This window comes from Hyaena hyaena, unplaced genomic scaffold (assembly GCF_003009895.1).
Source record: "Hyaena hyaena isolate Hyena2069 unplaced genomic scaffold, ASM300989v1 scaffold_76, whole genome shotgun sequence".
In the NCBI taxonomy this organism is placed as follows: domain Eukaryota; kingdom Metazoa; phylum Chordata; class Mammalia; order Carnivora; family Hyaenidae; genus Hyaena; species Hyaena hyaena.
Window position 1 is genome coordinate 836503 of NW_024080709.1, and position 12207 is coordinate 848709.

Sequence of the window (12207 nt, forward strand, 5' to 3'; positions counted from 1 at the left end):
GAGAGTGGCGGGTGGATGCAGACACAGGGAAGTTTGACGTTCCTCTGTGGGAAGAGGAGAGAGGTACCTTACACGAGATTTTTCTGTGAAGTGGAAGGTGAGACCATCTGCAGAGAGAGCAGATGAAAGACACAGGATTCGAGATTGAGGCCCCTCGAGGTGTGGTGTGGTGCGGTGCCTGGGACCCGCCAGGACATGAGGCAGGGGTGTGGGGAGTAGGGGAGCTCCGCAGGAGGGAGGCGGTGCCCGTAGCGCTGCCCTGGGTTTACTGCAGGCTCAGAAAGCAGACTGTCCGGCTCAAGGTGCGAGCTTGCCAGATGGTGCAGAGAAAAGGCACAGGGACAAAGTTGTTTACTGAGTTTGACAAGAGTGGTAGTGAATTCGTGGACTGTCGGCGCCAAGGTGGACACGAGGAATGTGAAGAAGGCAGAGGGCTTGAACTGGGAGGAAGTGCGGGTCCCTGCAGGGGAAGCTGGAGGAGGGGAAGAGCTGATCATTTGAATCTCTTCCGTCTCCCACCCCACCATCCACCGCAGGCCTCCTTTAGCGTGCAGGGCGCATGGGAGGTTTGTGTGATCTGCTTTGGCAGAGAGCAGTAGACGTCAGGGTCCCACGTCCCACTGGGAATGGGTGTCGCAGTAGGATTGAGTGGAAGGGGGTGTTACTGGACATGAGGAAGTTGAGGAACTGAAAGGTCCCTAGGTCGGACAGGCCCCCCAGATGCTCAGTTACCCAGCACGGAGGCACCGAAGGGCTTCAGTGGATAGTAAGCCTTGGCCATGACCGGAGACTTGAGCTAGGGCGAGTGCGTGGGGAGTCGGTCAGAATGGGGATGGATCGGAGAGGCTCCGGTGTGCTGCCTGGCGGCAGCTGAGTCTCCAAAAGCTTCTGGGAGATGCTGATGGGCGGACCCCCCCCCCCCCTCCGAGATTCTGAGGCAGTTGGTCCCAGTGTGCTCTGAGCACTGGCATCTGTTAAAAGCTCTCTTGAGGATTTTGCTATGTAGCCTGGGTTCAGAATCACTTGTATCTAAGTAGCATCAAAAGAACAGGTTTTGCTTTTTACTCCTTGAAAGGCTAGAACAATAGCAACAATCTGGGCATCGAAGATGACTCGGACTTTGCTAGACTTGACTCTGCTGATATGGGAAATCTGTCATCAGAACCTCCACAAACCTGTCACCATGGTAACTGGGGTGGGGGTCACCCTCCAGCCTCCTGCCTGGGCTCTGGGTGAGTGAACCAGGGACACGGTGCGATGGTGACAGTCCTCAGGTGCTGCTCACTGCTGTGCCTGCGAGAGCCTGACTCACACGAGGCTGTGTGGCCCAGCCCGTGCTGAGGCGCTGAGACCTGTGGTCTTGGCTGGAAAACCGGACAGAGGGGAAAACGCGGTTTGCCTGCCAGCACCTCAGAGGCACACGTGCCTGGGGGTCCCACTTACGGACTCCTGGTTCTTCTCGTGCTCTTTGGTCCCTGAATGATAACCTCTGTCTTTTCAGAAGCGTCCTCTTCGAGTGCGCTTCATCACTCAAACCTGTTATCTTCTTGAGAACCGGAAAGAATCAAGGGGTAGACATATAGTCAGACAGGAAAATACCCACTTGCTGGCTAGTGATGATGGACTAGAATGTGGGTGTCCTTAGATTGGGCCTTCCGTCCCTGTCCTAGTCTAGCCCCTGGGACGTGGTGCAAACCCCTCTCTTGCCCCCTCCCTCAGCACAGCAACCTTCAGTCCAAGGGCTTGGACAGTGAAAGGAGCACCCTAAGTGAGGGCTGGTGTGGATGGAGGTTCCTGGTTGTGGACCAGCAGGAAGGGAGGGAACAGCCGCTACTCTGGTGTCCCCCGAAATGTTGGTCTCATGACCCAAGGACACTAGCTGAGTGGGTGTGGAGCGGCGCCCCCCACCTCGAGCCGGAAAACATGGCCCTGTATTCTCCCAGGTTGCTGATATGGCGTCCGGCAAACAGCTTCAGCTGATCAACCGCAAGTCCCTGCGTGCTCTCACTGCCCAGCTGCTGGTGCTGCTGATGTCTTGGGAAGGAGCTGCCCACCTGTCTGTTGACGAGCTCAAGAGACGTTATGAAACTACCCACAGCGCTCCCCTCAACCCCTGTGAATATGGATTCATGACCTTGACCGAACTTCTGAAGAGTTTGCCCTACTTAGTGGAGGTACGAGGATTCACTGTTCTTTTCTTTATTAATTTTTATTATTTAATGTTTATTTATTTTGAGAAAAAGAGGGCGTGCATGCGCACGAGTGGGGAGGGGCAGAGGGAGACACAGAATCTGAAGCAGGCTCCAGGCTCTGAGCTGTCAGCACAGAGCCCTTCATGGGGCTCGAACCCACGAACCTCAAGATCATGACCTGAACAGAAGTTGGACATTCAATCGACTGAGCCACCCAGGTGCCCCAAGCACTGACAGTTCTGTAGAGCCATCTTATGAGAAACGCTGAATCGGATGTTTCTGGATCACCTGATAGTCTGGATTAGAGGTTATAGAGCTGGAAGGGACCAGTGAGTCATTCCGTGGTTGAACAGACCAAGACACAGCAGGGGTACAGGTGCCTTGCCCAAACGGGTGGCAAGCTAGGAGGGAAGCCCAGGCCTCCTGGGTCTTGAGCTGGGGTGCCTTGTGCTGTCCCGGGCTGCAGTTTGCTGCTGTTAGGTGTGTCTGAATTAGATGGATTGTGTGGGGGCTCCGGACGACTCCTTAGTCAGACACGGATCAGAAAGGAAGGCTGGTGACCCAGGTGGGCTTTTAAGAATAGCTCCTAAGGTTAGAAGAATCATAAGAGACTCCTACAGAGGTGGATAAAGCCTCCTGCCCAAAACTATCAAAATTGACCCTGGATGTTAAAACTTAGACCAATTACCACAAAAGAGGCTGTAAGATCATTGACATTTTACCACTGGAAAAAAAAAAAAAAAACAGGACCAGATAGGTTAACAGTTGGATTTTTAACTAACTTTTAAAGCCTAACTCCAGCCTCCAAAAATTCATTCTAGGCCATGTTCAAAACAAGTAACTCACCACTTCATTTTATGAAACCAAAACATCTTTAATACCAAAAACCTAACAGTCCCCAAAAGAGACAGTGGTTCTAAATAGGATGTTAACTAGTAAAATCCAGCCACATAGGAAGAGAATGATATACCATTGTTACCATATAACCATGTGATTGATAACTGAATAATTAAAAGATATTGACCAAAATTCTCTCACTGGCCAAATTCAGGCCAGGCTCCTGGGAGCCACCTTCTAGACTAGATGGTGACCTTCAATGTCCTAATAATTTTCCATCCACCAACGCCCCCGCCCTCCTGGCTCTAAATCCCCGCTTTTCTCTGTAGTGTTCAGAATTGAGCCCATTTCTACACTGCGGTTCTTTCTTTTCCTTTATTGCAGTAGTTCTTAAATAAAAGCAATTTTTCCTACTTTAACTACTGTCCAGTTCTGGTTTGTTCTCCGGTACCAAATCCAATGTTTCCTAGACTCTGCTAATTCTCTGTTGGGTGAACACTGGTTCTAGGAAGTGTAAACAGATGGTCCAGGACAAAACGCTTTCCGTGGCAGCGAGGGTTGGGAAATATCCCTTCCCTTAGAGATTCTCCATGTACATGAAGACTCTGGGAAGGTTTCTGGTAAAAGAATTTGTTTACTTGAGGACAGAAAAGCTTTGGGGTTTCCTCCCTTACTGCCCCCCCCCACCCCTCCGCACCCAAGAAAACTAATGTCCCACAGCCAGTGTCCCTTGGAACAATGCTTTGGGAGCAGGGGGTCGGTGGCCTCAGGCTCTGCTGTGTGATGCAGCTCTCGCCCCTCCTCACTGCCTCCGTCCTGGGAACCCCAGAACTGCCGCTTCCCTTCCTTTCTGGCACACTGCGCCCTCACCTCTACCAGCTTAGAGGCACAGGTAGAACTAAAGTTCGCTCAAGGTGCAGCTTTCTCTCCAAGGAGATCTTTGGATGGACCCCTCCTCCCTGGCTTGTTGTCCATTTTCAAGTTGACTGCGTGCCTTGTCCCTCTCGCTGGAGGCCCTGACCCCTGGGGCGCAAAGCCAGCCACTCTGGGAGTTTCTAACGCCGTGTTTTTCTCTTGGGTCAGGTGTTTACTAATGACAAGACAGAGGAGTGTGTCAGGCTCACAAGCCTGTATTTGTTTGCCAAGAATGTGCGCTCTCTGCTCCATACGTACCACTACCAGCAGCTTTTTCTCCACGAGTTTTCCATGGCCTACAGCAAGTATGTCGGAGAAACACTGCACCCCAAGACGTACGGCTACAGTAGTGTGGAGGAGCTCTTGGGGGCCATCCCTCAGGTGGGTGTCTGCTGAGCTGCTCAGAGAGCGTCTTCCGGGCCAGTCCCGGGCCCTCTCTCCTGCCCGGACGGAAGCAGTGCTGCCGGGAGGACAGCGTGGCAGGCATTTTCACAAACATACCTTCGGCACAAAATGAATGACTTCAGCGCACCTCCTTCATGCTGCAAGCCCGTATTAAACTCCTGTCCGCCAGGTGATAAGGTGATGGAGGGTCAGGACCCCTGAGCAGGTGATGAGGCCGTGCGGTTGGTGCAGCTGTTGCTGTGCGCAGTGAGGAGGTGCCGTGGGCAGGGCCCCGGGCTTGGGGTTCGTCCCAGGGCCGGGACGTCGGGCGTGTGTAGAGATGAGCCCTGTGACAGAGGGCACGGCATGAGTGGATGCAGAGTAGTGACCCGCAGTGTGGAAGGCTGAGCACATTAACAACTAGGCAGGGGCCCATCGGTGAACTAGGAGCTCACGTACGGGGCCTTCCTCCTCCGGGTGAGCGGACGGGCCGGTAGCGGAGGGCAGGGGGCCTCAGGTTTGTGTGTGGAAAGCACGTCCCGGAGTAGCGGGAGGGGAGGAGGCAGCGTGGCGAGGATCCTGGCCGTGGCCGGAGCCCAGGTGGGAGTGACACCCAGAGTGAACCTGTGAGAGCGGGGTGGAGAAGCCAGTGACAGACCCAGCGAGGCTGAGACTGGGGACTCAGTGACAGACGTGGGTGGGGCAGTAGAGGGAGCCGAGGGCCTCTGCTCCCTGCTTGCTCCGCTGAGGGCTGAGGAGGTGGAGGGAGGACTTTGTTCTAGGAGTAGGACCCGGGGCTTGGTTTGACGGGTCTGGGAGATCTCCATGATTCATCTTAGAGTATGTTTAGTTTCTAGAAAAAAAAAGCAAGGGTTGTCTTGTGAGAACTGTCCCCTTTAATAGACCAGGCTGGTGTTTGGGAGATGGTCTTTGAAAGAGCCACAGAGCGTGTATTTAAAGCTGAGTCTCACCGTTTTTAGACTACACATCTTGTAAGGAGTCTGTTTCTGCCTGGTTCTATTAGGTTAAAAACTAAAGGAGGTATAGAAAGATCAGCCTTGGCATTAGTTTCTAACCTGTAAGGTGTTTCGGGTCAACATGGTAGGTCACATTCTGCCTGGAGTTGGAGCTTATTTCTCCTCCTTTTCCACCGCTTAACCAGTGGCTTGTCTTGTGTGCAGGTGGTCTGGATAAAAGGACACGGCCATAAGAGAATTGTAGTGTTAAAAAACGACATGAAAAGTAAGTCTGCGCCCATCCCCTCCACGCTTCGAAGGCCCAGCTGCCTCCCTTACTCTCCCCTGACCCGCGCTCTCGGTCCTCCAGGCCGCTGGAGCCCCCTTGGGCTCTCCCCTGCCAGCCCCGGAGACCGGCCCTCGGCCACGGAGTGCAGCCCGCCGGCGCCCGAACCCCACACCGCCCCGGGACTCAGACCTGGGACAGGCAGCGACGGTAAGCGTGGGAAAACAGAGCGAGCTTGTGAGGTTCTAGAGGTGGCTGGGCGGGGTGTGGGGGGGTCGAAAAGGACCACATTGGGTCATTTGCCTTCGTTAAAGTCAAGTCTTCATACGTTTTCCAAAGCAGTCTGGTGTTTCGTTAGTACCCGAAAGACTGGCCTGTGGTTGATGGCCTTTTATGGTTAGAAGTTAAGGCTCTTAAAGGGTGTGGGTGTGTCTGTAGTGACAGCGTGTCAGCCCAGTTCAGATGTCCGAGGACAGAATTACTTGGGCACTTGTTAAAATGGTTTTTAAGACTATTGCAGTAGGGTTCACTCCACCACACTAGGGGAGGGGGATCGAACTTGGCTCCAAATATGGAGGTGAGAGGGAGGCGGGGCGCCCAGGTAGCTCAGTCACTTTAGTGTCCAACTCTTGATTTTGGCTCAGGTCGTGATCTCACGGTTTGTGAGTTCAAGCCCCGTGTTGGCTTCTGTGCTGACAGTGTGGAGCCTGCTTGGGATTCTCTCTTTCCCTCTCTGCTCCTCCCCTCGCTCACTTGCTCTCTGTCTCAAAAGTAAATGAACTTCAAAGTGGGGTGAGTGGGGATGTTTTAGTCAAGGAGCAGAGTGAGAAGGGACATCTCGGGTAGAAGAATGGGGGTTCTGAGAGCAGGGTGCAGGTTCTCACAGAACTCACTTCCTAAGATTCTTGCCAAGAGCAAACTTGGCAAGGACCAGATAGACATGGAAGGCCAAGGTCAAGGTCCGTGGAGAAGAGGGCTCACAGGGCCTGGGCTAAAGTTGGATTAAGGACGGTCTTTGTCACAGGACCGCCGCCCCCCCCCCCCCCCCCCCCCCCGGGAAAGAGTGGATGATAACACATTAATAGTACTAAAAACAGCATTGGCTCACTTAGATTTTCTGTGGAACCTTCTCTGTGGCTAGAAACTGGCTTGAGCTCTGTAGCACTTTTACCCTTACTGTAAGAGTTTGGGGTCCCTTGCTGTGTAGGAGTCATTCATCTTCATATGCTAGTGAGAAGCGTTCCCGTGGCCTGTGTGTGTCAGGCACCTCGGGCATGCAGCGTGTTGCACCATACGGAGTGCCCAAAGGGGCTCCTGCCCTTAGCTGCCACACGTTGCCTCCCGTCTGCAGATGAGGAACCCAAGTTCTGGGAGGCTAAGGAGCTTCTTTACCCAAGTGCACTCAGCCAGGGAGTGATAGAATTGGGGTTCAGCTCTTCCACCTCGGAGCTCTCGCTCATCTAACTACTTTCTACATGTCTAAGGATTTTTATCTCCCCTCTTTGGAAGCCGATTGTGGACTGCGCACCCCCCTTTTTTTTCTTCGGCTGCGGCCCCTAGGGGACTGCCATTCCTAAGAACACAAATCCGGAGATTCTGCCTTGTGACCTTTCCCTTACCAAAGAGTGACCGAGGCCTTTGTGTTAACGGCCTCTTTTTGTTTTAAACCGAGATGTCTTGAGTACTTCCTGGCCTTTTCCGCCTTGAAGGAGGGGAAAGACAGCGTCAGGCGCAGCGTGGCGGGCCACTCACGCCTGCCTTCTCTGTCCAGGGCCCCACCAGGCCGAGCAGGAGCTGCTCCGCCTGACCAGCGACTCCCCCGTGGACCTCCTGTGTGCGCCCGTGCCGTCGTGCCTGCCGTCCCCTCAGCTGCGGCCAGACCCCGTCGTCCTGCAGGCCGCCGATCTCATTCAGTTTGAGGAGCACCCTCGAGCGCCTCCTGGTAGGATGTGCTGCCGTTACGGGGGGTTTCCCTGTGGCCGGAAGGCTGAGAGAGCGAGGCCAGGATGGGAAGCGTCGGGTGGAGATGGGGAACAGCTGTGGTTTTTCGGGCACAGAACTACCCACACCGATGGCGAACATTCGGGACCGTGTTCCTGTCAGTCTTCCTGTAGAGCTAGGCTCGCGGCCCAGGGCGGCTCGGGGAGCGGAGGGGTGCTGCAGCGGGCTGTGGGGAAGGCCACGGCTGCGTGTGGGGGCTTGCTGGCCGTGCGCCCCCCGCCTGCGTGAAGGCTGGCGGCCCGGGGGCACACCTGGTGCCAGCCGCGCGCAGCGGCCCAGGCTGGCCTGGCGTTGAGGGACTGCCCCCGTCCTGGGGCCTTATGAGGCTCTGAGCAGGGGGAGGGACGTCTGTGAGCTCCGGGCTCTGCGCGGCCATCTGAGAAGGGACAGGGCGCTGGCCGCGTGGAGCACCGACCGCGTGCCGGCCCTGCGTGTCCCCTTGTGCCCGCCCCCGCGCTTGGGCTCACAGGCACGTTCAGACTGCGTCCTCTCCACAGCCTTGCAGGCCAGGTGACAAGGGGGACTGCTGGCTCGGTCGGTTAGCGCCTGACTCTTGGTTTCAACTCAGGTCACGACCTCATGGCTAGTGAGATTGAGCCCCACATCGGGCTCCACACCGACAGCACGGAGCCTGCCTGGCATTCTCTCTCTTTGCCCGTCCTCTGCTCTGTCTCTTAAAATAAATAAACTTAAAAAAAAATTTTTTTTTTAAGATCTTCTCGGAGATAATCTGAGAGAGAAACTAAAACCCAACCTGTCTGGCAGGTCCTAGAACTGAAGGGATTTGCTTTTTTGTGTTTACAGAAATCATGATTTTAAACCAAGAAGAGAGCACTGAAATTCCAGTACCAGTAAAGAGCAGACACCCAGCCTCTGAGGCCAGCTCAGCCCGCATCTCAGCAGCCACCCCAGAGCCTCCCTGCCCCTCCTCGGCACCCTCAGAGTCCCTGCTCGGCAAGGACCCCATGGAAAGCCCAGCCAAAAAGCAACCCAAAAATAGAGTAAAATTGGCAGCCAATTTTTCCTTTGCACCTATAACCAAGCTTTGACTCGCGTTTTGAGCATAGAATTAGGATGGGGATTGCTGTCTGATTCTGCACACAAGTGGGTTCAAGAAACACAGCCTTTTCAGTTTGGATGAAACCCCCTAGAAGCCCCTTACTTCGTCTTTATATGTATCCCATGGTGTTTTGTTTCTTTTACATTGAACACAGCCTTGAGCTGAAGTGTTTTTCTTTTTTCCTCCCCTAATTATTTGGGAAAAAACAAACCACCCCAAAACCTCCTGGCATTTGTTAAGGAATTCTTAATACATTTTACCAAATTTTTCTTGATTATCATGAATTGTGATGGTGTTCAGAAGAAGGAAGCAGTGAGAACTCAGCTCGAAGGGAGTGGTTTTACATCCATTCAGGCCACACCCGTGGTCGAATCTTACGTGTAGCATAAGAGAGCCTCGAAGCCTTTGCTTCCTGGCGTTTCCAGACAGAAGGAATCACGGGCGTGGGGTGTCTTTACAGCGCAGCCTCCCCTGTGGCCTGCGTGCTCACACACGGAAGCGGAAGGGCGGGCGAGGTGGTGAGAATGTGTTTTCACGTCGGATAGAAGGTTCCTGGCTTCCCTGTGACTTGTAAGCGTGCCTTGGTTTTTTGTTTTTGCCTTTGTTTTGATTTTAACTATGTCTGTAGTTGACAAATGTGGCTTCGTTACAAAAAAACTTTTAAGTGTTTCCACTTCAGGGTTCCATGGAGGAGCTTTCTAGAAAGTTGAGGATGTTTTAAGCTTCCCTTTTATGTTCCATTCCAGTTTGATACACATTAGGTTAAGGAAAAGGAGATGGTCTTGGTGTCATGAATTTAAAGTCAGCACTTGAATTCTAGCACACAGTGTTGTGTGCTGAGAGGCAATGTTGGGAAGAGAGTCTGATTTCCTAAAATATGCATGAAATGCATAAATTACAAATCAGAGCCGAAGGGGCAAGGTGCATTAACAGGAGTGATATCGATACTCTTTCCACTAGGAAGAGACAGAATTCTATCTATACGTGTGAAGGCCAAGGTTGATCATCTTAACCTTGTTATTTGTCATTTTAAACCTGGTTTTGGTAGCTGGGAAGCTTTCTGCCTGAGTGCGTGTGCGCGCATGTGCGTGTTGGCTCCGTGTCTTTTAATAGTGTCCGCTTTTACTGTTACTTCTCGCTGTTGTTGGAAGCACGTTTGGGTCTTTTGTGGTGTCTGATGTTGGCCTTTGGGAAAAGCCAGCCTTGGAGGGAGCACTGCCCTGTGGAATGACCTTCGCCTCGAGGTGGCGGAGGCATCCGGTGACGGTGACCTCTCACCCCTCCTGGAGAAACCTGACATTTACAATGGGTTGTATCTGTTGGGCAAAAAGGCGGATTCATTCATAGAGCAGAAAGAACCTACGGGCTTAAGGTCTTCCGCTACGGAGATGGTTTCTTTCGGGGAATTGTTCACATGTTGTAATTTCTAGAAGCCAGAAAGTGGGCTCTGATGTCATAGCCAGCATTGGGATAAAATGCCGCAGAACGAGGGCTAGTGAGTGATTTTTACAAGTCAGGGTTTTGTTCCCCAAAATCTTTAAAATGAAGCCAGTGGTTCCCAGTTCTCCACACATGGCCCCAGTCGAGATGGAACAGCACTGGAAAAGCCTTCCAAGCATTATGGCCCCTCTGCAAACCCTCTGGGAACCAAGGCATTTCCTCTACAGACATAGGACGGCAGGAAGTCAAAGACAGACGTGCAATTTTTTTTTAAGAAGCTTTTAAACCGTGTAATAAAGTTGGTGTTGAGAACCTCAGTTGCCTTATCCTGAGACTTCTTAAGGCTGAGTTTGCACTCTTGGACTTTAGTTTTGCTCGCAGATGCGAGATTGACTTTAAAAATGTACGAGGTACCATTACAAGTCACTTAGGGACAGTCTCCGAGCAGCTTCTTTGGGCAACAGACAGAGAAGAGCCTGCAGACGGGTGCTGTCGCGGGAGCCTGGTCGAACCGAACCGTTGGCCGGGGTCCCCAGTCAGCCTGGGACGCGTGTGTGACTCTAACAGTCGCTGTTGGAAGATGAGAGAACGCGGCGTGAGCTCGGTGTGTCCGTCCTGCACTCCACAACGGCCAGTCTGATTGTGATCTATTTTTTTACCCAGAGGCTTAATTAAATGATGTGACAAAATGATGTATGAGAATTAAGACAATGAAATTCTTTATTTCTGGGTGGAAAGATGTACCAGATTAGATTTATCTGTTACAAAACAAAACAAAATGAGACAAAAAGTCCTCACCAAACTCCCCTTTCCCATCTTGCAATGTTTGTTTTGGATTGGGCTTGGGGGAAGAGATGTTTTTCTTAACTGTCTACTTTGTTTGAACACTTTTTTTGTGGTTCAAGTGCTGTTTTGTGTGTTGGGACCAAACAGTTGTCAATAAACTTACAAAGCAAGCATCTAATTGGAGTTTTCCGAGTTGATGTGCTGTTTGTCTGAGGGGCGGGACGAGAGGCCAGCCCAGCCCTCTCTTTGTGTTGGGCCCCCCAGCTTCTCACCCCCTCTAGAAAATCTGTCGGGGAGAGTACAGCGGCCCTTGCCATTTGGCACACGGTCCTGGACGGTGGCCGCGCTGTTGGCACTTTGTGGTCTGGACCCTGGCCGGGATCAAGGTGTAGTCACTCGTGGGGCAAATAACAGTAGCCATGAACCCCCTCTGGTTATGAACCTGAGATGACCCTCGGACCTCCATCCCTGGGGGAGAAGCCCATGTTGCAGGCTGCCCCCCAATTTGTGGTCCCTCCCGGGGCCTGCTTTTCCAATAAGCCCATTTGGAAAAGACTTCTTGCACCGATTCCACTGTGAAGCCCTCCTCTGAGACCACCGTGCCCCTTGCAGGAATCCAGAAGGACCCAGAAGACACTTGAACGCTTGGATAAATTGCTTCTTCATGAAGTACGGTTTTTTAAAGTTCAACATTAAAAAGCTCTTAAAAGCCCTTGGCAATCCTTTCCGAGCGTCTTCCGTGGTAGCAGATCTTTGCAGAAAGCCCTGAGAGGCCACCATGCCCCTTGGGAGCAAGGCAAGGAGGTTTGGGAGACACAGACTGGGACTTGCAGTGGGGCGCTATGTCTGCCTTTGTGCATCCCCCACGTGGTCTGGACATGGTGGCTTTGGAGATGGCCGGCTGAGCGAAGAACCCCCTCTCCGTGCATAGGAGGTGGCCGGCAACGTCTAGAAGCTGGCTCTGGAAGCTTTGCACTGGCTGTTGGCTTCACTGCCGTGAGGAGCGTGACGTTCTGGGATTTCTCTTCCCTGCTTTCCAGCCGCTTCACCTGGACGGAGGCCGAGTCGCAGCTCAGCAGCATCCCCTACTTGCCGTATCAGTGACCTGCCAGAGACTCTGCAAGTGCCGCGATTGGACGGGCCGCGCGTCAGCTCTGGGCCTGGGCAGGAGCCCCCACAGACCAGCGGCCAGGGTGGCCTCCGCCGCCTCCTTCCCTGGCTTGCACTGCCTGACCTCCTGCTCCTTTGGGGACAGATGCAGAGAAGACTGAGCCAGTCTGCTGGTCTGCACTAATCCTTTCCCAGGAAAGTTCTAGACTCTCTCTGGGAGAATGGCAGTCCTGGGAACCG

At 53.0% G+C, this 12207-nt stretch overlaps 1 protein-coding gene across 9 annotated transcripts in view; it reads left to right on the forward strand.

Annotated features, from left to right (window-relative positions):
• Positions 1 to 11040, forward strand: part of MARF1 (meiosis regulator and mRNA stability factor 1) — a 39366-nt gene extending 28326 nt beyond the window's left edge. For all 9 annotated transcript variants that reach the window (XM_039233562.1, XM_039233567.1, XM_039233563.1 and 6 more), the window contains 6 exons: positions 1944 to 2174; positions 4113 to 4325; positions 5510 to 5570; positions 5655 to 5780; positions 7342 to 7512; positions 8376 to 11040. In XM_039233562.1, the coding sequence (XP_039089493.1) occupies positions 1944 to 2174; positions 4113 to 4325; positions 5510 to 5570; positions 5655 to 5780; positions 7342 to 7512; positions 8376 to 8620 (1047 nt within the window). In that variant the 3' untranslated portion in view covers positions 8621 to 11040. The remainder of the gene's footprint in view (positions 1 to 1943; positions 2175 to 4112; positions 4326 to 5509; positions 5571 to 5654; positions 5781 to 7341; positions 7513 to 8375) is intronic.
• Positions 11041 to 12207: the final 1167 nt, after the last annotated feature.